Consider the following 25,764-nt stretch of genomic DNA (forward strand, 5'->3'; position numbering starts at 1 on the left):
AAGCTCCCGCAATTCAATACACATTGGAAATAGAAAACGAAAGGAAGGAATTACACTTTTTAGATATAACAGTAATAAATACAAATAATTTCCGCTATGATTTCAAAATCCATCAAAAAACCACAATTACGAATATACAAATAAAAACCAATTCAAACATTAACCCTGCAATGACTTCTGGAGTCTTAAAAAGTTTTATATCAAAAATCTCAAAATCAAAATAATCATGTTGGTGTAGTTGAAGATAAAATAGAAAATGGTTAATAACAATAAAACTCCCATGGGTTCCAAGAATAGGATCAAAATTAAGGAAAGAGCTCAAGAGATACGGCGCTAAAGTTATATTTACAACACCAACTTTAAAAACAATTTTGTTTAATAAAAAATCCAAGTTTTTATCAAATAGCAAGCTGGGTGTGTATAAGCTTACGTGTTCACGCGGTAGCGTTTATATCGGAGAGAAACAAAAAAGAAAATTATAGAAAGAAGTATTGAGCATCAGGTAAACAGACTGAAAGGCAATTGGCATACTTCCGGTGTCACAGAACACTGCAAGGACTGCCACGGTATATTTAATTGATGGACACCATAACAATCGCACTTAATTCTAACTACAATGAAATAAAAATAAGAGAGTCACTTAAGATTAATTATGCCCAAACAAATTACAAGATAAGGTTCTTCCCACCACTTTTGAACAAGGGCAACGGTGTTAAAATTGCGTTAAATAGCTGGAGACCTCTTTCTAAAAAAATCATTGAAATTTCAAAATAGTTTTTATGTTACGTCAGCTCATCTTTATAATGACTTCCCAATGGTTTTTTACATACGTTTATTTTTGTGAGATTACTTTTGTATTTTATTTTACGTCTGACGACGGGTGAGGTAATTAGACTGAAATATTACATATATAAATTATAGTTATAAGTTTAGTTATAAAATTAGGTAATGTAGTACTTCAGTGCAGAGGCTTCCGAAACGGCGGACGCTTTTTTTTAACGAATTTTATAAATAAAAATAAAAAGAGTACTAATATTGTCTATAATGAGGTTTAGATCATTATTTTCTAGAATTTTCTGTAACTTATTGAAAACAAATAAAGGATGTGTGGAAGTTGTGAATCAGACCTATGATGACCCGTTTTACGGGGCCGGACTTTCTATTAGTTTATAACTGCTCCTAAAACGTTTTTTAATTAACTTTTAAAGTGACGAAGCGAACAGGTTTGAATTGAATACCTGCAAAAATATTTTAAGAAAAGGGTTTCAAAATATCTCTTCTTACATAAACTATGCAGATTCCTGCAATATTGTAAAGAACTATTAAATTATTAAACAAAATTGAAATATAATGTTAAAAGCAAAATTAGTAAATCATTTTTGATCGCTATTGTACCATTTTCAAATGTGCGTCGTCTCTCTCCTAAATTTTATTAAAAATTTTAATACTTATGCAATGTCTTCAAAACTAATATATAAAATTAAACAACATATGCAAAATATGTTTTTGTATATAAACAGTATTTCAAATAAATTTAAAATACATGTCGTCAGTGAATAAATTTAAACCACAACAAAACACAAACCCACAAATTTTAATGTTCAAATTTAGGCAAGGCGCGGCATCACGTTGTTTCCGTATTGTCCAAAAATATTTCCACCGTAATAATAACTACATACAACATAGACAGTATTTAAATTATAGGCACGACCAACACCAAGTTCTGACGTTGATTTCCAAATCACCTGAAATGATTAAGTTGGTTATAACATAATTAGTTTTTTACATTACAATATATTATAATTTTATAGTATAGGGTAGACCGGGGCAATTTCACCACTTTTGCTGCTTTAATGTTGTCTGTTTAGGCTGTTACGCTTTTTTATTCATGTTTTATACATGTATACGTTTTTTTTGGTTCATGAGTATAAAATTATTTATACTCATGAACACCAATTTGTAATACACACTTATATGGGGCAATTTCGCCTTTTATGGGGCGATTTCTCATTTATAAAAAGAGTGAAAGCTTTATTATATTTTGTTGAATTAAGCTCTGTGCACATGTTGATGCAGAAGCAGGCTTCACATGCCCTTATATGACAAGAAACGCATTGGAGCCGGTCTTCTGATGAATCCACCTATGCCACACCGAACACACAGCAGTAAGTTGTTTTTTGCTGTTTCTGTTAAAAGCTTTTGATGTACTCGGTAGCATTTGATTAAATAATGATTTTAAACTATGGGAGTTCCTCTTCTTTAAGCCATATGCTTTTATTTGATCAGGCAAAAATTCCTTTTCTTTTTGAGCCACTTGTTTTTTTTGTTTGATGGAGAACTTTTTCTTCTTTGAGTCACTTGGATTGGAAAACACATCCAGAGATTTTCTATATTTTGTATAAGTGAGTAATCTAAGTGAGATATATGCCATGTAGTGGGAAAATCTTTTTGAAGTAATCAACGACAATGTAATTTTTTAGCATATAAATAAGCATTATACCTCAACCAATTTGTTGTCAATGGAAATCCATGATCTGTCATGTATAAAAGTCTATTTACAAGTGCTTGTTCCTGCTGCTTTGTAAACACGTCAATTTATCTTTTCTCTCAGCGTTAATCTTGGTACTCCAAATGTTTTTGCACTCGTTAATATTTTACTGCCATCTTTAACAGCTTGAATAGCCAATTGAAGGTTGGTATTACTATAGGATTTCTTTTTCTTTGGGAGATATTTGCGTACCATTTGAAAGTTTTAGATTTTGGCACTTAGGGTAAAAATGCAACAAGATAATTATTACCGATTGGCATAATAACAATTTTTTTAAATATCGATGCTTGGATTTTATAATGGTGTATTTTAAACAAGCTAATCGATATAGTGGCTATAAACAATCAGCGATGGTGAGCATTTAATGATGAGAAAAGCGAGTATAAGAAATGCATTCAATTGAAACGAATGACATTTTCAAATACAAAATTTTAGTAGAATTTTAGAAAACTATTTTTAAGTTAAATTATAAAGTACTTTAGCTTTAAATGTATATCTAAAAACTATTGATTTATTCTACGTTCAAAATACTTCTAATAAATTTATCATACTATAATTCCTGATACATATCCAATTATTTTATAAAATTGTTTATATAATAATAAATATTAATATTAAATATTATTTAGAAAGCAAAATATTGTACATTATATATATATTTTTAACTGTGGGACTATTTTATCATTCTGAGGCGAAATCACCCCAGATTATTCTACTTGAACAAAAACCTATTTAAAATATATACCACGAATGCCAATTAAATTGTTAAATAGCTTAACAAATTTATGAAGCTGTAACCTTAGCAGTTATTCTCAAATATAATTTCATTCAACTTCACAAATTTAATAATAATGTCACTTGGAGCAAGAGTGACACAATAATATCAATTATTAACATTAAACAGCAATTCTTACTTAAAATTTACAACAACCTATCAAATTAGGCGGCAACTATGATCAATCAATAGTTATAAGGTTATAATTTTAAAATAATAAATATTTTACGCCATCTTAATATGGAGGAGTGGATTCTTGAAATATTAAAAATGGTGAAATCGCTCTCGTGGCAAAATCGCCCCGGTCTAGCCTATATCATATTTAGTTCATAATAAAATGTGTTGCATAACTAGGGTTGTCTAGGTTTTATCTTTCGTAATTAAAATTGATATTACGGAAGTTTTACATGCGCAAATTCACCTTCTGTAACGCATTATACGAAAAAAATTAATAATAATAATTCCATGATAACTCTTTACAAAAAGAAACTTGCGAAAAAATTGATTTCGAAAGAATACTTTCGAAACAGCGAGCGTATTCACCAAACTTTTATCTTGCGTAAGTTTGGCATAAGTTCAAAACTGTGAAATTTGTATTCACGAAACTTGCGCAGTTGTGTTTAACAAAACTTACGTAAGTTTTTTCATAAGTTTAGCTCTAAAAAATCGGTATTCATCAAGCTAAAATGGTATTCACTAAATTTTTTAAAAACTTGCTCAGCTCAATTTAAGCAAAAAAAGTTACGTTAGCTATGAGCTGCCTTAACTTTAGTGTAACGATAAAATAGCTAAATATTCTAAATGGTGTTATTATGATTCATATATAGCTAAATTGTCAGATCAATATAGAATCTTGGTATAATATATACAATTTATGTATATAATTTATATAATTTATAATTTTCATACATCAACTGATATAGCCGAAGGCGAAGCAGAGTATGCTTACGTCGACTGATTAAGCGCAGCAAAGTCTAAATACGTTGACTGACTTGAATAAGAATGGGTAAAGTGAAGTATACATACCACCGACTGACTTTGATAGGGTTAGAGATGTATAGAGTGTACATATATTGAATGAGGGTTTATAGTTTGGGCAGGCAGTCTATTATTTAAAAAAAAGCCTTCATTTTTTTAACACTGGTCTAAAAAAAGTTATAAAGTAAATAAAGCAAATAGATATTATTATACATAATTGAAATTGTTTTTCTAACACCAAAACAAATAAACTTACCAAATCACTGTATTTATTACATTTAAATTGTTACTTTACACGCGCTGTCGGCAATTAATCTCAGAATTATTTGCCGGCAATTACCTATTGCATAATAACACAGTAACAACGATTATAGTTCATTTAGTTGTTTTAATAGCTTTATTTAGTTTTTGTTAAAATGGAAGTTTAGTTAAATTGGTCAAGATCAAATCTGGCGTTAGGCTCAACATGTTGGTTTAAATCATTACTCTGATTTAGAATGTGCTCAAAAATTTCTTTTGTCTAAAAATAAATAGAGATATTATCAACCACATTAACAATAATTTGTCACCAATCACATTGAGAAGCAACCTTATTTCTTCAGACGCAAAAATGCTAATATCAATGAGGGTTTTATCAAAGTAACTGGATGTTTTCAAATAGTAATTGATAAAAATTATTAGTCAATTCAGAAAAAGTTAGCAACAAAAAGGAATAACCTTTTGATCTTTTATTGTTGAATATGCTTGTTATAAATGGACTGTTACCAATAAAGTTTAAGAGTTTATTTGTTCAGTGGCTTCGTTCTAATAAACTTTCTCTCAATTCTAACAAAACAGAGCTGATCACCTTTAAATCCAATCTGGCACCAAATAATGAGCACTTAAATTTCAGACTAAGTGGACAAAATATTTTAGAAACTCTGCTAAATATATATCATGTAATTTTTGGGTCCCATCTAAGATATGCATGCCAAGTATGAGGACAATCCCATAAACGAATCATTTTAAGTTTGTCCCATCTCTAAAGTAAAGCCTTGAAAATAATATATTTTCAGTATAATAACTTTAGATCTAATGTGCTATACTTAATCTCCAATATATTAAATTAAGTAACCTTGTGGTATTTCTTAACTGCCAATTTGTCTGGAACTATCATCACATAAACCTTCCTTCATTATTCAACAATTTCTTTACAAGTACAAATTGCCACTATCCTCTTTGCACCATCAGTAGCTTAAACTTAGTTACACCAAAACACCACTCTGCTAAATATGGAAATAAATCTATTAAATATCAAAGTATTAGCTTTTGGAACAAACTGCCTCCAGATCTAAAATCTCTTAATTCAGTCTCTGAATTTAAAACCAAGCTTTTTAATTTGTTTTAAAAAAAATACTATTAAATATTTCTACAAACTAATATTAAAATTCTTTATTATACATATCAATTCGTGATCCTTCAGTTTTTAATTTGATATTTTTAACATTTTGAAATTCTCTACTTATCCATCTACATCTAATTCCTCTTGTTTTCTATCTGCTATTTTTAAATTTTTTAAATAAATTTTTCATTCTAATATTATTATTATTATTACTAATATTTTGACATTCTTTATTTATCTATTTATTTATCTCTTTTCATTCAACTATTCTTTACTTTGTACTAAATCTTTGTTGTTGCTGTCATTATTTACGAAATAGTTACGAAAACAACGCTGAACGTACGGTTTCCGTAACCTTAGTTAAAGAGTGGACATGCAAAACCAGATGATTTATTTTTTTCATTCTGAGATAATGGCAAAAAATATTTCTAGCAAATTGAATAGCTGAAAAATTAAAAACTGAACTATAAATATCATTAAAAGAACGTTTAAGTCAAAAATTTGAAAATCATACTCTTTTGATCTTATTTTTATTACAAAATGAAAAAAGGTTTTATCTGGTTTTGCATGACATTTTTTTAATCTGTTTTCGATCGGAAATTTATTACTAACTGGCTTTCAAAAAAGCTTTATGAAGTCATAGTTTATAGACTTAACTGTTTTGGAAACTCCGTACATTCTATTGTTTAACCTTTTGACACAAAAATAGAGCGTAAATGAAGCGTGACAGTGCACACAAACTTTTTAACGGCTTTTATTGCTAAGTGATATTGCAAACAGATAATTCTTTTATTTCACAGATTATCTGTAGTGATTATTTATAAGTGATTTTTTTTGTACATCATTGATCAGTGTTGATCAATTTATGAAGATAATATGCCAGGTGCTAATTGTAGTATAACGAACTGTGGAACATCAAGAAGAACAAAGGGGATAGGAATATTCAAGCTTCCTTATTCAAATCCTGCAGATCCTGCTCATCAAAATTGGCGATCTGAATGGTTAAATTCAATCACTAAAGGACGTGTTATTGACCAGCAGTTTAAAGAGCAGATCAACTCTGGAAAAATTTATGCTTGTGAAAAGCACTTTAAGCCAGATGATTTTGAAACACGTAAGCTGTTAATAAACTCTATGTGAGTGTGTGTGTGAGTGTGTGTATGTGTGTATGTGTGTGTGTGTGTGCGTGTGTGTTTGTGTGTGTGTTTGTTTGTGTGTGTGTGTGTGTGTGTGTGTGTATGTGTGTGTAAATTCCAAATGATTTTATCTTCAGATATTGGTCTCAAAATGACAAAAAAGATTATGAAAAATGGAGCTATACCAACTCTACTACTACCGACAAAAAGCTGTAACTTAACTTCACCAAAACAAAGAATGCCAAGAAAAATTATTTTATCTGAGACTAAAGAACCAATTAAGTACTATAATAAGCTTAATGACATTTCAATTAGAATTCCAAAACTAAAACTTTTAAATGGTTGGATAACAGATGTGAAAGAAAAAGAAATATCTATTTTGAAAAATGTTTCAAATCAATTTGTTCTTCCAGAATTTGAGATAACAATAGATGAAAGTTTAGGCTATAGTTTGGCAGTATATGGGTGGATGGTTCCTGAATGTCATCCTATTTACTCAGACTACAAAAGAAGTATGCAAAACATAACTGTGACAAATTTAATTCATGTGCTTGAAAGTTATCAATTATGTATAGGTGTGCCAAATCATGAAAAGACAGCTAGTACCATACACCATTGTATACCTTTTAAAATAAATCCATATTCTTGGGACAAAAAACCATCACCATTTATTCATATGTCATACTATAGAAATATTAACTGCGATGTTTTACTTAAAAACTCAAACAGATGCAAAAAATGTTTATTGTCAAACAAATCAATAATTTATTCAAAAATAAAGAAAGTTAAGCGTCACAATGAGCCAGCCAAACTAAATGCTGCTATCTCTTTGACAACACCATCGAGGCTTAAATTAACAATGCAGCTGCACCGTCTTAAATGTGCACAATTACAAGCTAGAATTGAAGCAATGAAAGAAGAGCTTATTAGCTCAAGTGTGATGATGGATTGCGATTTACATAGTGATTTTCTTTCAATAATTTCTAATACTAATCATAACATTAGTGATTTCATGAATTTGTTTTGGCAAGAACAAAAAAAGTTATTTAGTGTCTCTCCATCTGGAGTTAGGTATCACCCAATGATAATAAGATACTGTTTATCCATAGCATCAAAATCCCCATCTGCATATCAAAAAATAAGAGATAGCAAAGTTCTTGTGTTGCCAAGCCTGAGGACACTCCGAGGTTATAAAAATTGTATTACGCCAAAAGCTGGGTTTCAGGAAGGTATTGTTGCTGAACTATGTATGCAAGCGGAACGGAATACAAAAATTGAAAGATTTATTGTGCTTCTTATTGATGAGATGTCCCTAAAATCTAATCTGGTTTTTGATAAGAACAGTCATCAGCTAATTGGGTTTGTTGATTTGGGAGACCCAGTCCTGAACTTTGCTACATTACAAAAATGTGAGCTTGCAACTCATGCTCTTGTTTTCATGGTTCGTGGCATTGCAACATCGCTTAAGTTTTCACTTGCATATTTTACCACCATTACTGCCACAGCAGTGCAGCTATTTAGTTTATTTTGGGATGCAGTATGCATTTTAGAAAAAAGATGTAATCTTTATCTAGTCTCTGTAGTGGCTGATGGTGCATCATCAAACCGAACAATGATTAAACTTCACCGTTATATGTGTGGAGATATGATTACTCCTGCTATTTTTAAAACAATAAATTTGTATGCCAAATATAGATACATATACTTTGTAGCAGACCCACCACACCTGATGAAAACTGCTCGAAATTGCTTATTAAACTCTCGCGCAGGAAAATGTACACGCTACTTGTGGAACAATGAAAAATACTTACTGTGGCAGCACATTACTCAATTGTATTATGAAGATTTAGACAATGGTTTAAAACTTATGCCTAAGTTAACTAATGAGCACATACACACAAACTCTTACTCTGCTATGACTGTAAAACTAGCTACCCAAATTTTAAGTCAAACCGTAGCATCTGTTTTGAAAACCTTTGGAACTCCTTTTCCTTTTAAATGATTTTTTGGATTATTTTAAAGATTGGAAAAGATCTATAGATGAAAGAGTGGACAATACTTCTAGTTGTCAATACTCTTATGAGGCTAAGGCTAAAATGTTCATTTCACATCAGACTCATGAAGGCTTAATAATGACATGTAACTCAATTGTGGAAGTTACAAGGTTTCTGTTAGCAGAGGGTATGTCTTATGTACTTACTAATAGATTTTGTCAAGATCCATTAGAGAAATATTTCAGTGCTCAAAGACAAATAGGGTGACATTCAGATAACCCTGATGCTAAACAGCTTGGATACAATTCTAATGCAATACGCATCCATTGATAAGTTTTTGGTCTGGAATATTTTTTGTTTCAGATTGGCAGCTTTTTAATATTGATATTGCTTGTTGTATAGCAGTGTCATTATTTGTTTGAAAACTTTGGATTTTTTTTTTTAATTTGTGGATGCAGTAACCTCCTAGATATTGCAAGCCATACTTTTCCCTTTCACATATTGTTTCTTTATGTTTCTATTGATATCTTTTTATCACTGACACTAGATATATTAGCCCTATAATAAGATGCTATGCTGTCAGCAAGTTTGCTTAATAATAATGTAGCAGTATCTTCATATTCAGCATCACAATTAAAAATTTGCCTACTGTTGATTATTATTCTGCCAAAATAATCAGCATAAAACTCATTCAAACTTTTTAGAGAAATTTTACTACAAGTTTCAATTATTCTATCAAACTGAATCTCATCTTTTATCTGGTCAATCTGAAATTTTTTTACAACTTCAATTATTTTGTCACCATAAATTGAGCTTTCTATAATCTTGCAAGACACTTTTTTTAGTAGTGAGAACAAAATCTCAGTGGTAAAAACTGGATTATTAGCAAGTTCATCAACGATAATATTGTTGGGGTGCTTTTTAGAGATATGCAATTTCAGCCCTCCTTTACTTCTAAAAACTTTAACGCATACATTACATGGAAAGGATCCAGGGCTAAGCTAAAAATAGTTTTAAGTAAGATATATGTTTAAAAAACAAAATATAATCAGTCACTCAATCGCTTATCTTTCGCTTAATTTGATCACTAATAAAAAAACCTAAAAACAAATGTTTGTTTATGCTACGTAAATAATTTACATAAAGAAACATTTTTCACTTTTTTATCTTACTTGGAAAAAGTAATAACATCTTCGACAATAGCTTCAGTATAATTTTGAAGTTCAATATCTTTTTCAAAACTTTCCAATAGCATTATAAGGTCACTATTACAAAAATAGTCATCGTCTTCTCTCTCTGAAGCCATAGTAAAATTTTGTGCTGTGCACCGTCAATGTCACGTGATCACAGCGTTCACCTTAATGAGTTTTTTTTTTACGCAAAACACCGAGTTTCCAAACCAGTTAAGTCTATAAACTATGATGAAGTCAACTTGATTAATGGACGATTTTAATGATCAATATAATTGTGCAAAACGCCCCTTTGCCTTCGATAATAAGTAATTTTAATGTTTGATACTTTTATAGGATTGATGAAGTTAAAACTCAATTGTAACTAGGGATGGCTCTTTTACTTTTTTTTACTTACACGAGTAAGTTAATTTTTATCAAAAAGTAAATAACATATGTAATTTTAAACGTTTTATGTAAACTCACATTTCCGTATAAGTAATTAATTTTTTTGAAATGACTTTCACTTTATAATGTAAGTTTTTTTTACTTTCAAAAGTAAGTTATGTTAAAGAAGATTACATTAAAAAGTAATTTACTTTTACATGTAAAAGTAAGTCAAATAAAAAAGCTGTTTACTTATACATTTAAAAGTTAATTACTTTTGAAAATTATATTACATAATATAAAAGTTCCTAATTTGTAATTTAAAAGTAACTAACTAAAAAAATTATATTAAAAAGTAACTTGCATATGAAAGTAGATTACATAAAAGTAACATCCTACCAAATGTAAATTAAATTTACAAATAAAATAATAGTTTTTAAGTATACTTTTTAAGTAATTTTTTATTTTAAAAGTAATAACAAACCGTTATTAAAAATAAATTATATAAAGTAAAATTTAAATTACATAAGCTTACATTTTATATAACTTGTAAAGTAAATTGAAAGTAATTTATATAAAGTAAATAAATTTACTTATATTTTACAATAACTTTGACAGGATCTTGTACCAAAGTAATGCAAAAAAGTAAAACTTTAAGTCACTACTATTTAGTTTGCCGCAACATTTGATTTGCGCGGTTTAAGGTATTTCTTCCCTGTAAAGTTTGAAACAAACCAGTTAGCAAAAGACGCATATACCCATGGGAGATTCAGAAAGGGTAGATTATTTGAAAGAAAAATAAATGACATAATTGTTAGTTCTGTTTTACAAGTTCTTTGCGTAAATGTATTTATTATTTAAAAACTAAGGAGAGAAAGTTTAAACCTGTTCGAATTATGGGGGCTATAACACCATGCCGTGAAAATTAACGAGCCCCGAACTTTTTAAGAGGACGCTTTATTTTTGTAAAAAATTTTTGTGCCTCTTTGATACGAAAAAAGTCCACATGCTCAAGAATATTGTTTGACTCAAAAAGTCTAGGTTTAAACAACTACGGTACTTTTATATGGGCATGAAAAATTTAGAGCTTTTCACGTAAATATCTTTATCTGCGTGTAGTATCAGTGGCCTAGCTACCGCAAGGCCAGTATAAGCAAAACTTACGGCCACACAAGCAACGGAACCTAGAGCCGTAAGGTTTAAGAGCCCTGGGATATATTTAAAGAACTTTTTCTTTTTTTTTTAGAAAAGTTATTGTTCCAGAGAAACAGAAATTGGGCACCTTGGCTGCGTATGTCTACCGACCAAAAATATTTTGCTACGCCACTATGTAATATACGTATAACCCGAGCTGTAGCAAAGCAATGATTTGTACGTAAATTAAGAAATAAAACTTGTGGTGATTAGAGCCTGGAAAAAAAAACAACCCTAAAACATTAACCATCTCTACCCCAAATGCGAGAGCAACGAATTAAAAACTTTTATTTTCATTTTCTTACACTAAATTTAAGTTTACAGGTTTTAAAATTCAAAATTCAAAGGTTATAATTATATAAAGTTTACACCCAAGCCGAATAAGGTGGTTGTTTCAACATTTTCCTAAACATTCTAGTGTGATATAAACAAGAACATACTTAAGTTTGGTACTTAAGTATGTTTTATTTACCAAAAGTATGTTTATTAACCAAAATCATCGGTTTTTCATAATTATATTAGCATTACATTTCAAAATTTTCGCAAGTAGACATCATTATATTATTGGTTTCCATAAAGTCTTTAAATGAGTTTAATATGGTTTTTAACAACACATAAAAGACCTCATTTGTACGTAACTATTAATAATAATTTTAGTTAAAGATGTTGCTCATTAATTAATTCTAATCAATTTGGTGATAATAGGAATCGTTGCATTTTCAAATTATGAAACCTTTTTACATTGCTTTTCACGTGGTATAATATCACGCAATACTTGTATTTAAATCAATATAAAATTAAATCTTGTATTTTGTTTAGTTTATATTTTCATGGATAATATTTTTTTAAACCATTTTATTAATAAAATAAAATTATTCAAAATTTCTGTTATTTATGCAATATTTCTTCTGTTTTAGTATGTTATTTTAAAAAAAGATTTCTTTTTTTCTAAATATAACATACTAAAACAGGAGAATTTGGTATTTCAGCTACATATATATTAATTTTTTAGATATATTCTAAAAAAATACAAAACTATAATTGTCAACTAAAATAAACTTATTAAACTCAAACTTCAGAAAAACACGTGATCATCAATTTTTAATGACAAGTTTTTAATGACTTTATTATGTACGGATGTTTAGGGGCTTGGCAATAAGACTAATTTTGTCTTCTTGCCCCAGCCATTCGTATATTTTACAAAAGAAAAGTAATAATTTGTAACGGCAAATTTAGAAAAATGAAAATTATAAAAATTAAAAATCAACAACTGCATTATTTTTTAATTACATAAAGAATGTAATTAAAAAAAAATCAATGACGAAATTAAATTTAAAAAAAAATTAATTTGATAATTATCAAATTATTAATAATAAAAACTGGAATAACTTGAACAATATTATAATATTGTTTGAAAAATACAAATGATCTTGTAGACTAAAGTCACTTATAAAAACTTAATTTTCTTCGTTATTCTTCGACAAATTTTAACTCCGCATAATTTGATTACTTATTCAAGAAAAAAGAGCTAAACTAACTTTCGCTCTGAACTTTTGAATGAGGAACAGAATTTGATTGTCAGACGAACTTATAACTTAATTGAAGAGAGTATTTTAAATCCCCTAGATAATTAGGGAGTTTGCTCAAAATTTTTATGGTCACACTAAGAGACTATTGCATGATATTAGAGACTTGCTAATGAACTTAAATTTAGTTTAAGTTGTTAAAAAAATGTATTTATAAAAGTTATAAACTCATCGCTCTCACACTAATGGCATGAAAGAAAAGTTAACCATTTAGGGGTTTATTGTTAACAGACTCCGATTATCGCAATACTTTTTGAAAAGCTTTACAGAAACATGAATATATAAATGTTTGGAGTTATCTCCACGTCGTTACATAAAACTAAATTCTCAAACAAAGCAAAAAAAAAAGCTTGTAACGGGCATGATTTTAAATATGTGATTGAAATTTGGTTGTTTAAATATTGTCAGTTGCACTTTTGTTAACTCTTTTACTTTAAGTTTCTGAAAATTTAAGGTAAAAAAAGTAACAAAAATTTACTGAAATAAAAAGAACTTAAGGTTATTTCATCTGTATGATAAAATAACATCAAGACACTTTTCTTCACAATCGACCATATGATTTTAAATTTGAAAGTGTGCTTTTTCATATAAATTGTATCAGATAGTTAAAATTTTTTGAAAACTGTTTTGCAGTCGATGTCCTGCGGATACCAAAAATGTAATATTGCGTCATATTACCATAACAAAATACTTGATTGACGTGGAAAAGACAAAGAAAAAAAACTAGAGAAAAAGCGCGCTTTAACGAACAGTGACTTAGTTGAGGTTCACGGCAATTTATTTTGATTGATTTTTTCCTACTTGCTATGGTTTACGAGATTTTTGGATACGGATGTAAATAAATTTTTTCTAAATAACGTATTGAAAAATTCAAAATGGTTTCTTAACCATCTTTTTACCAATAAAGTAACCTATTATCAAATTCGTGGATTGAATCGATCCATGATGCATCTTATGATTTAAAAATTCATACATGGGTTCATAATGTGTAAATCTAGGATTCCAGTTTACAACATATACCTTCTGATGACTAATGTTGTAAATATATATGTATTTCATTAAAAAAAAGTGATTTTTATGTCTATTTTACCTAAAACTACTACTTAACTGTAATTTAGACATATAGTTGTAAACTGGAATTTGGGATCCAAATGAAATTTATCTTTATAAGTAATAACATTAGTAGTTAAGGAAATCGTCATTTAGTCTATCCAGCTGATTATTTCTAGTTTTTGTACTAGTTTTTTCAATAAATTTAATTTCAATATCTACATAACTTTTAAAGAGCAGATTTTATAAATAAAAGCATTATATATATTTACACTTTAATAAAAATTAAAAAAACAACAACCATAAAATTGATTTTTATATCCCTAATTCAATGCTAAAGATGGTAAATTTTTGCAACTTTTTATAAAAATTAAAAAATTGCGGACGTTTTGGACCAGATTTCGTATTTCTTCAAAAAATGCTTTGGGAATTTTTAAGGAAAAAAAAAAAAACGGCGTGGTTTACACATGCATGAATTACCCATAGCTTAGAAATTATGTCCCCTTAATGCGCGACATAATGATAAGACACCCAAAAACATTTATAGAACTCTACTATACATTTATATTTAAAAACTAATTTTTATAGTAAATGAGAGCAAAAGGATTACAAGACTAAACAACATATATATATATATGCATAGTGCGACAAAATTATGACACTTTTGGAAAAAATTCATTTAAACTGTCATTTATATAAAAAGAAGTCTCAATTTTAAATAGTGGGTACTTTTATCATTTTTTTGAACCATTTCAATCATTCAAGAAGGTAAAAAATTGTACAGCTTTTTATCTACGAAATGTCAATTGCATCCCATGCAGATGCGATGGATGGTTTCAACTCAGCTAGTGAACTATATTGTTTACCACTTTAAACACTATATGTGAAAGCTGTGCTCAAGCATTCTCAATAATGTTCAGGTCTGGAGATCTAGCTGGTCACTTCAATTTTTCAATTTTACTGCTGTTGAAATATTCCTATACTATCTTAGCTGTATGAACGCTAGCATTATCTTGCTGAAAAACAAAATTTTCACCACCTATTACAGATGCTTCAAGTCTTAAAAATTCTTGAATAATTAAAAGATAATCCTTAGGTCTCATTTTTCCGTCAATAAAATGAATTTTTGATTTACCATGATACCCAATCGCACACCAAATCATTACACCACCACCATCCATATGACGTTGTTGCTGTGTTACTGGTTCTTTACGCAAATTGTGAAAATAATAATTCCATCTATCCAGCCCATCAAGACAAAATCGTTTTTCGTCAGAAAATACTTGTTGCCACTCTTCTTTCTATGTTACGTTGTCCTTTGTAAAAGTTATTCGATTGTTTATGTGATTTGTTGTCAAAGGTAGTTTTCGCTGAAGTTTTTTGCGCAAAAGGTGAAAAGCATCATGAATAACTCTCTGAACTGTACGAAAACTAGCAATCGCATTTGCTTCTGCAGCAATTCGACGTGCAGTTAATGAGGTTTTGAAGCTTGTCTCAACAACCTTCGCCTATCACGGTCACTTAATGTTGATGGACGTCCAGGACTTTTTTATTCCATACATATGAGGACTATTAACGTAATTTTTAATCGTAGTTCAACTCCATCCAATAGCTATAGCCATGTAACTAACGGAGTGACCCATTTTCGATAAGTTAGAGAGCACTTTTTTCTCATGTGAACTGAACGGTGAGGCACGACCCATTATTAATTACTTTGTTATTTTACACTTGTTGAAAAAAACCTAAACTAAATTTTTGACAGTTCACAAAAGTTTACAGTTAAATAATCGTCTGTGGTGTTTACATCAAATAAATATTCTTAATTGCCCAGAACTGCGGATGCAAATAAAAAGTTTTTGTAAAACTATCTTATAACTTTGTCGCACTGAAAAAATGGTTTCTTTTTAAAAAAATGCGAATTACGTTAAAAATAAATTTGTTAAATTTTAATTACAGATTCTTGCAATTAGTTTATCACTTTCAGACTAGCAACAGCTCCGACTTTCAGCGCTTGCCCTAGTGAGCTTCTATGTTAAAGATATATTTTGTTTCTAGGGGCAAAGACCCGGGGAAAGGTCGCATTTTATTTGCCCGCTTTTTTGGTACAAAATCTTGCAGTTAATTTTTCACTACCTTCCAAAATAGGTTGAGCTTTAAAACTTTCAGCAAATGTATAGCCCCAATAATATTTGGATGTTGCATATTAAAGAATTTTCCAGGGCCAATGATACAAGGGGGAACAAGTGCCCTTCCCACCTTTTCACCCTAACTTTTTGGTTTTTTTATAAGGGAAAACAGTTTAGAAAAAAATATTTGAAAAGGATGTTTTTAAAATTTTTTTAAATTTACTCGTTGTCATTAAGGTATTAAAAGCGAAAGCTCATATAACAGAGCACCTCAAAAATAAAAATAAATGAAACTGACTTTTAAGTGAAAGCTACTTTTAAGCATTTTATGTATAATTAAGTTTTAGTATTCATCACTTAAATTAGGTTTATTTTTGACTTCAACAAAGACATTTCCCGATTACGCAATTGCATTCGTATTTTAACGTCGTTCAAGTTATCTTTATTAATTAGTTCTTATTCATAGAATGACATTTAAAAAAGTATATTTTAAGTCTTGGTTTATCTATAAAAGTTTACAACTGAAACTTATTAATATCATATAACAATTAGTATTTTAGTTATTTATACGTATTTGATTCATAAAACGTAATTAAACATATTTATTATTGCGCGTTTCGTAAGTTTTTTTTCCGATAAGAACTGTTCCGTAAACTGACGCGCAACTAACGAAACTTAATTTTATTTCAACATCATACATTTGCTAAATACACTTTACTATTACACATTTTTTGTTAATTATTAACCACTTTACTATATATGTTATTATTAATCACTTTACTATTACACTTTACTAATACACATTTTACTATTTCGCACCGGAAATGCGGTGCGAAATAGTTTCGTTTCGGAAGTATCTTGGTTTTTGAGCATTATTTCAAAAACTAAAACCTTAAAATGTTACTATTATACAATACTGAAATTAAAATTTTAATATAAACATTTTGGTATACAAAAATTTTATTTTTTTACAATTATATCCGTTTGGCCAACAAACTTTCTTTATAAACTTCAAAAGTTTAGCGAAAGAGCTCGTTTCGCAAGTTGCTGAAAATCTTTTTATCAATTTTTTATAATTATAAACGCGCATTCAACGTATCTCTTAAGGCCCGAAGAACTTTAATGCTGTGTTGTTGTGTTGCAAACTAGTTTACATTTAAAAGCGAATAATATACTTTCACAAAAATAAATAACATCAACTTACGAAAATCTCAAACGCTATAATAGTTTTACTTTTGTTTCAAGATTTCCGTAAAAACGGGGGTAAGCTAAGATGTTAAGAATATTAATAAAAGTTTATTATTTATAAGCTCTACTACATTTGTACTCTACTACGTTTGCTCGAAAAAATGTATTCCGTGAAGTTGTTCGACAAACTCAGAGTTAGCGAAATAATGTATTCGCAGCTGGTCTTAATTTGCGTTTAATTTAATTCAGACTATATTGCGCTCTATTTTAGGATTTCTCCACAAGTTTGAGAATTATATACCAATAAATGATATAAATGTCGTTATATGGATGATGTAGTTCAAGTTATTTTTATTTAAATTTTTGTTTTGTTTTAATTCTTCTCTATTTTAAAAATCGACAGCTTATAAAATTAATAAAGTTATAAAATATTATGAGAGAACAAGAACTTATTAAAAAAAAAAACAAAAAAAAACTTCCTCTTACCCTGTGGGCAAAGCAACGTAGAAATGACAACATTTGACATTCACTGGGGACGTCGGATTGACATCGGATTTACATTGAAAATGTAAATGTTAATCGAAAAAATCCTGAGCGACGTCATGTACGATGTAAATCCAACGTGTTTAAAAAATATGTTTAGCATCAGCGGAACCCAGCCAATTATTTTTTAATTTAAAAAATAATTGGCATATTTTATATACTTAGGTCTAAGGTGGTAGGTCTTGATAAAAACATTTTCATCGTTTGATGGTAGCAAATGATAGTAAATTCCTCATACATTATGCAATTATGAAAATTTATACATATAATACAAAAAATTATTTCCCAAATTAGCCATTCTCTACATACACTGCCATTCGCAAATAATAACAAAATATTAGCAAGTTCGGTTAGGATAATCTTTTGCGTTTGCTGACCACAACTTGTAAGGGTTTGTTATCCAATTTTAGCGAACAGTTTCATATAAAAACTGATTTCGTTTACAACAGAATTTTCTTTTCTACATTTTTATATGCAAACTTATCTTTTGTAGAGACTGATTTTGTAGAGATTGATTTGATTGTTTTCGTTTATATTAATTTTTTTTATGAAGTAGAGATGAATCATCACCTGTGCTACTAGGCATAGGTCATGGTTCATCGGTGTCAAGCAGCCTTTTACTGAGAAGGATTAACCTTACACAAACTTAATCTTTCTCAAAGTTTTTAAACTTTTGTTATTGTTTTTCTAGTTGTGCTTTATCTAATTCTTCGAAATAAGTTTTGAAAAGTGCATCAATAAAAAGGGTATCTTATTGAATGGTTTGAAGAGTATGATACTATTATACATAGCTATAGTTAAAACAATTTGATATAACTGTCAAAAAATAATGCAAGCTTTGACACGGCCTAGTCACAAGTTTAACAAAAAATGCCTTTCAACGTGGATATAACAACGACGTTCCAATATCTTTCCAAAGTCTTTATACAAACGTTGTTCCAACATAATTAAATCGACGTTGCTCAAACGCCGTTATATAGACGTTGTTTCGACGTCGCTATTTCTGTTAAAACATCTACATATTAAAACACTTTAATATATATTATTTGCGAAGCATAGTTTATTAAATAAAAAGTTTTTTAAATCTCATAACTCCAACATACACTTTATGAAAGAAAGGCTTTTAGAACCAAATAATCAAAGTGTGCATTTTGATTAAAAAAGGCAATATTTACGAACAATCACTGGGGATTACTATTATAATAAAAATATTTTTATAAAAGGAAGTTTACCTCTTTAACATTAAGCTTGATTAGTCAAGATATGCATATAAAATCTAAAAACTAAAATATGTGGTCAATGACCTTTATAAAGTTTTCTAAAATTCTTTTTTATATGCACAAAAAGAATGAAATGCGTTATGAGTTTAAAAACGCAACAAAATGAACAAATTTCTAAAATGTATTTTTATGTGATAGCGTTAAATGTTCGGCTTATTACTTAAGTGGAATATTTATGTAAAGAAAATGGTTTTACTTAAAGCACTACCAAAAAAAATGTTGTAAAGTTTTATGCAATATTTTTGTGCAGCAGTGGTGTAGAGGTTAGAGTTCTGACTTCAGAGCTAAAGGCCCTTAGTTCGGAGCCGGCTGTATTCATACAAGCATTGTTTGTATAGTAGATGGCGTGGACTTTCTAACTAAATGAATTTTTTGTGATGCTTTTTGATAAGACCATTAGGACATCTTGGGCACCTAAATAATTAAAAAAAAAATTATGGCGTTTTTACCTGTGCAAAATGTTCCGTTTTGGGACTTGCTTGTGTCTCAGGATTAGCTTTGAAGTTCCAATCTTTAATTTCGTTATACCATAAATTAACAGCATCTTCACCATTCGGAGGCGCAGTATTATATGCCCAGTAAGGATTTTCTCCTGGACCAAATGGATTTTTCATTAACATGCCCGTTTGCGCCCACATTTCCGCCCGCTGTTGAGCATAAAAATTCAATTCCTGGTTTAATTTCAAATATGGCACCCCATGCAATTTTCGATAGTTGTTATGGTTAACTAGAATAGTGTTTCTAAAAGCGTTCAACGATGCAGCTGTTTGAACCGGAGAAACTGTTTGAACTGGCGGAAGTGTATGGCCGATAGGCGTTATTACTGAGTTTGAATTTCCTTTGCATATGCACGAGCAGCCATTTTTATTATACATTTTTTTACCAAATGAGTCAGTTGCAAATGCACATTTTGTTGTGTATCCCTGATAACTTTGACATTTTTTTATGCAGATGTTAGTAAAGTAGCTGCAGTCTACATTATCTTTTGCCTCCTTGAATATATCTTCTTTGCATTCAAGATCAGCGGTGATGCAATGTAAGAATGCTAAATATACCAGCAATAACCGCAAAACTATTTTTATTCCCAACATCATCAAAAGTTTGTTTTATAAAGTTTGAAATTATTTTGAATGCGTTTAAGACTGTAAGCTCTATTTATACAACTCACTATTATTTTTTGTAAATACCTTCAAGTACCTAGCAATAAAGTTATTTTAATTATTTATAAAATATACTCTAGCACAATTTAAAAAATCACAACTCAAAAAAAAACATAGTTTAACATTTTCCATTTTCCTAGCAACCGTATGCTAAACTGTTGCTATGATACTTATTCCAAAAATTTTAAATAAAATAACGTAAAGCTAAATTTCCAAATTTCCAAATAAAGCTTGGTATTGTTTTTGATATTTGTTTTATTTTCAAAAAAAATAAAACAAATGGTTTTGTATACTGTTATTAGTAACAACATTTATCATTTAATTTGATGAAAATGCTTTATTCTGCTTAGATTTCTCCTTAAAATTGCTATAATGAGCGCTAAGGATTTAGACTTAGAAGATATTCTGAATTCTAGTTTGATAGAATTTTTTATTGCAGTCTAAATCCACAGAATATAGTTTTTAGACTTATGACTACCTCGCAGTAATTCATGAATTTATGAACCTTATGGCTAAGAACTCATAAACAACTGCGACAAAGCTGTCAAAACTTTTTTTTTACGTCCTGTTTTTTATGTCAGCTAGGTAACTGTCTAACGTTTTACGTTCTTCTTTATATTATTGATACTCACATCAAAAACACTCGAAAAGCATCTTTAAAGTATCCGATAGCTGCCGACTCTAATTTTACGTGTAGTGAGAGCATCAGCACTGTCGGAGGTTTTAATTATACAAAATTCTGTTCCAAAATCTTAAATATTTTTTGTAGTCCTATAGAACACCATACTTGGGAAAAACCTAAGGATCAGCCAGACCTGGTAATCCTACTTTAAACTTTAAAGGAACTGATGTTTATATATGATATTCCTAAATTATTCCATTAAATATTCTATATTAATCTCAAATATTTTTATCAACAAATCTTTTTATAATATTAATTAAGAAAAATTAATTTTTTACAAAAAAATTTAAATTTTATTTATATTTTTTACCCGGGATGGGGCAAGATGGGGTGAACTCTTTTTTCTTTGAAGCTCCAGAATTACCCCGAGAAAGATTTTTTGCAATGAATGCAACTTGAAAACGTTACCTAAATTCATACTCATTAAGACTGCAATTTAATATTTACAAAAAAATCTGCTCTACATACATACATACATATGTATGTATGTATGTATGTATGTATGTATGTATGTATGTATGTATGTATGTATGTATGTATGTATGTATGTATGTATGTATGTATGTATGTATGTATGTATGTATGTATGTATGTATGTATGTATGTATTTATGTATGTATGTATGTATGTATGTATGTATGTATGTATGTATGTATGTATGTATGTATGTATGTATGTATGTATGTATGTATGTATGTATGTATGTATGTATGTATGTATGTATTAATGTATGTACGCAATAAAATATTCAGTTTTATATTTTAAACATCATAAAGTACTGTCACAAAAAGGTAGTTTAATACAAAGAATTGACTGATTTTTAAAAAAGGGGAGGCAATTCATAATTATTAATTAAGTAAAAAAAGTAAAAAAAAAAAAAAAAGAGTAAGTACAAAAACAAAAGTTTTTTTAATATTATTATTCATATTTATTAGTTTTTTAATATTATTTATATTTATTAGTTTTTTAATATTATTAATATTTATTAGTTTTTTAATATTATTAATATTTATTAGTTTTTTAATATTTAGTTCTGAAAAATGTAGAAGTAAAAAAAGTATAAAAATTTTCCGGCAAGAGTGTTAATACTTGGGGTTGCTTAAATTTTAACTGGTGTGTGTAACATTTATACAGGATTAATCAAACTACACACCCACCCATATAGAGACGATAGAGAACTGCATAGTTTCATTAGCAGCCATGCCGATTGATCGATATAAATGATGGCAATTTCAATAAGATAACGCGCCTGCCCATACAATCTATGAAAATAAAGTTGATTCATTGCCCTTGCCATTTTGATCACCAGATTTGAAATTAATGGAATTTTTTAGGCTCGGATTGACGAATAATTAGTCAAGGTCCGAATAGGATCTATATATAGTCTAAAATAAAAGCTATCTGAAGAAATGTTTTTAAGTTGTTAGAAATATGAGGAATAACTTAAAAAAGTTCTTTTTATGTTGGAATTATATCATTTAATTTGTCTACTTTTTTTGCAAAAAACATTAAAATTGATTAAAAAAATATTTTTCGGTTCATATTTACACCTTGAAATACTGTTAGGTAGTATCTGCTACTTCTTAACTGGTCTAAACATCACATTTTGAAGCCACAAACATTTCTAAAACAGATAAATAAGCTGATAAGTTGCTATGGTGTTGTTGCTGCATTTTTCACTTTACATAATTCACAAAACGTTACTTTACCAAGAACTGTATGAACTGTAAGAACTGTAAGAACTGTAAGAACTGTGAGAACTGTGAGAACTGTAAGAACTGTATGAACTGTAAGAACTGTAAGAACTGTAAGAACTGTATGAACTGTAAGAACTGTAAGAACTATGAGAACTATGAGAACTGTAAGAACTGTAAGAACTGTATGAACTGTAAAAACTGTTATATATTAGCCATTAGATTTACATTGTTATAATAACAATGTAATAGAAGCTTATGAAGATATTAATAAAAATAAGAGTGTAAACATCAAAAAGTAAAAAAAAAAACTTTTCTCGGATTAAAAAAAAAAAGGACCAAAACGACCAAAAATTAATCTAAAATCTGGTGTTATTGATGAGTTTCCTCAATCCTCCTTAGCAAGAAAACCTTCTGATACTATTGTTTAGTCTAACTTCTATGCTTTTGTTGATAGTAATGACTTTTTCGTGATATTTTATTTTCATAGATTTTTTTCTAAAGAAATATTTTTTGAACAAAATCTGAATTTATGCGTATATAAATAAAAACATGTAACATGCCAATTGTCTTTGTTAAATTAAAAAAAAATTTGTCTGTGGTCAAATAAAGAGGAAAGAGCATTTTAAGAGCAACTCTCTCTAAGAATCTGACAGAGCTTAATTGTAACCATCTTCAAGTTTTCTCCATATTCTTAATATGTTGATGCTATTCATAATAGAAAGTAATTTTCCAAATAAAAAATTTCAAAATATTCATTTGTTTTCTAGATATAGATAGGACTTAACAGTTTGACAAATATTTTAGCAGCGTTGACCAAATTGTGTCGAAAGTCTTTTTAAACTTAAAAATAAGAACAAACTATATACTTTTAAATAGGAACTTTACCTAATTTTATTTATTGACTAGTTTAGAACTAAAAATAATAAAATAGGTCAAGTAAACATTTCAACCTGTCTAAACATCATGCTTCAAAAATACGCAAAAAAATATTTTTTGTTTAAAATTTTTAATCGACTATAACTCCATTTTTTTGTTAACTTAAAAACGGAGTTATCATACCCAGCAAACATTATTTTATTGAATTTGCAGTGGACCTATATTGATATTTTTTAGCGGTTCATTGTAGTTTTGCTCATCGGTCACTTGGTGGACCATTAGTGGCAGTCGCTATAAATGGCAAGCCGATAGCTTTCCTATATACTAATAGTGGCTAGTAATCGGCTAGCCACTTTTTGCGGCTGTTACTAATGGTCCACTAAGTAACCAATGAGCAAAACTACAGCGGGCCGCTCAAAATGTTTATACAGGTTCACTGAAATTCCGCAATAAAATGTTTGCTGGATAGTAAAATTAATTTTAAAAAATGATAAAGGGGTATTGCAAAAGTAAGAAAAAAACTAAAATAGATTGAACTTTTTTTTTTAATTGAGAGCCGCCATTTTTAATAAACAAACAGAGCTCATTAGTGAGTCTCTGTAAAATTGTTATTTTTTATATATGTTGAGATATGAAAGGTTAAAATAGCCCCAAAAAAACGTGATATAATATAGGATCACCCCTATGTTTTGAGTTCTGAGTATTCAAAGTTTTTTATATAAAAGAAACTTTAGCATAGTTTTTTTTAACAATCGAACTTAAAATAATATTTGTCGAATTTACTTAATAACTATTTAGACTTTGCAGCTAGAGGGCGGTTGTTAAGTTTCGTTACGCTTTTTGTAAAGTTTTTAGATATCCTCTCTTCCCCCTCTCACAAAATCCTAACCCACTTCCCCACCACTACAACATTATTTATGAACAGCCTTAACCATTAACATTTTGAGGTACTTACTGGATAAAAATTTATAATTAAAAAAAAATTAAATACCAAAGGCTTTGGATGAAAATAAAAGATTAAAATAAACAAAAAATCAATTTCTGATTTTTTACCTGGTGTATGATCATATTGTTTTCGAGAAACGTATTACATACATATTTGTTGTCATCATTCATTTGTTGTCATCATTCATGCGTTTTACATATGACTAAAAATTAAAATAAGATATAGCAAAAAACGCAAATGCTTTATAAGTAATTGAATAAATAAATGTGTTAATCTATGACATAGAGTAAACTGGGGTAAGAGCAAACGAAAAATAAAAGTCAACAGTTTAGCAATTTTGTTTCTTTTGCATTTATTGAAAGCTAAAACAAATAATCTTTAAAAATGCGAGGCACCGTATTGTAGAGAACTTTGTGCTCTATCTGAAGCTGTAAAAATTGTTTTAAAAGGATTATTTTTGCTTTAGCAAACTTTAAAATTATCACCCTAGTAAAAAAAAAATTTTTTTCTTCTAAAAAATCAACTTCTAAACTCTCAAAACTAAAATCAAATTTTACTAAATAGGCTGTTTTGTAGAAAATTTTATGACAATCAAGGTTCCTATTTCAAAATTAAATTTGCTAATTCCAGAAAAAAGTTATTAGCAATAAACCGACATAATATTTTTAGGGGGAAGAGTAAACATGCTAAATGTGCACAGATGTATACAGTTTGTAAAAGCACCCAGCTCTTTAAAATTTAAATCTGCTAAACCTGTTGTGATGCTTGTTTCCAAGTATCTTATTTGCAAAGACAGATCAAAAATTTCAATCATAGATGTGTTTCTTCTTTTGTAATGGATGTGCGAAACAAGACTGATTATGGAAAACTCTTTATTTATGGAGCTGCTGTAAGATAACAAATAATTTAATCTTAATTGTAAATAAACAAGTAATAAATCAAAAAACAAACAATTAATAAAATATCATCATAAAACAAATAAAAAAACGATACATAAGAAATTAACAAAATTAAAGAGATCATCAGGTTTGATTGGAATGAGCTACAGGTTGGATCGTCCTCGTACAA

At 28.9% G+C, this 25,764-nt stretch overlaps 1 protein-coding gene across 1 annotated transcript; it reads right to left on the bottom strand.

Moving 5' to 3' along the window:
- Window positions 1-1,492: 1,492 nt before the first annotated feature.
- Window positions 1,493-20,522, bottom strand: LOC100212373 (Golgi-associated plant pathogenesis-related protein 1). Its single transcript, XM_065817334.1, has 2 exons — window positions 19,785-20,522; window positions 1,493-1,745 (listed from the first exon to the last, which is right to left on the bottom strand). The coding sequence occupies exons 1-2, from the start codon at window positions 20,427-20,429 to the stop codon at window positions 1,608-1,610; spliced, it is 783 nt and encodes a 260-aa protein (XP_065673406.1). The 5' UTR covers window positions 20,430-20,522; the 3' UTR covers window positions 1,493-1,607.
- Between the last annotated feature and the right edge of the window lie 5,242 nt (window positions 20,523-25,764).

The sequence above is a fragment of the Hydra vulgaris genome, chromosome 14, assembly GCF_038396675.1.
Source record: "Hydra vulgaris chromosome 14, alternate assembly HydraT2T_AEP".
Taxonomy (NCBI): Eukaryota; Metazoa; Cnidaria; class Hydrozoa; order Anthoathecata; family Hydridae; genus Hydra; species Hydra vulgaris.

What these genes read in the sequence shown, in the direction of transcription:
- LOC100212373 (XM_065817334.1), bottom strand. Translation starts at nt 20,429, where the DNA reads ATGATGTTGGGAATAAAAATAGTTTTGCGGTTATTGCTGGTATATTTA. An exon ending in AAACGGAACATTTTGCACAG is followed by an intron (nt 1,746 to 19,784) that starts GTAAAAACGCCA and finishes TAATCATTTCAG; the next exon opens with GTGATTTGGAAATCAACGTC.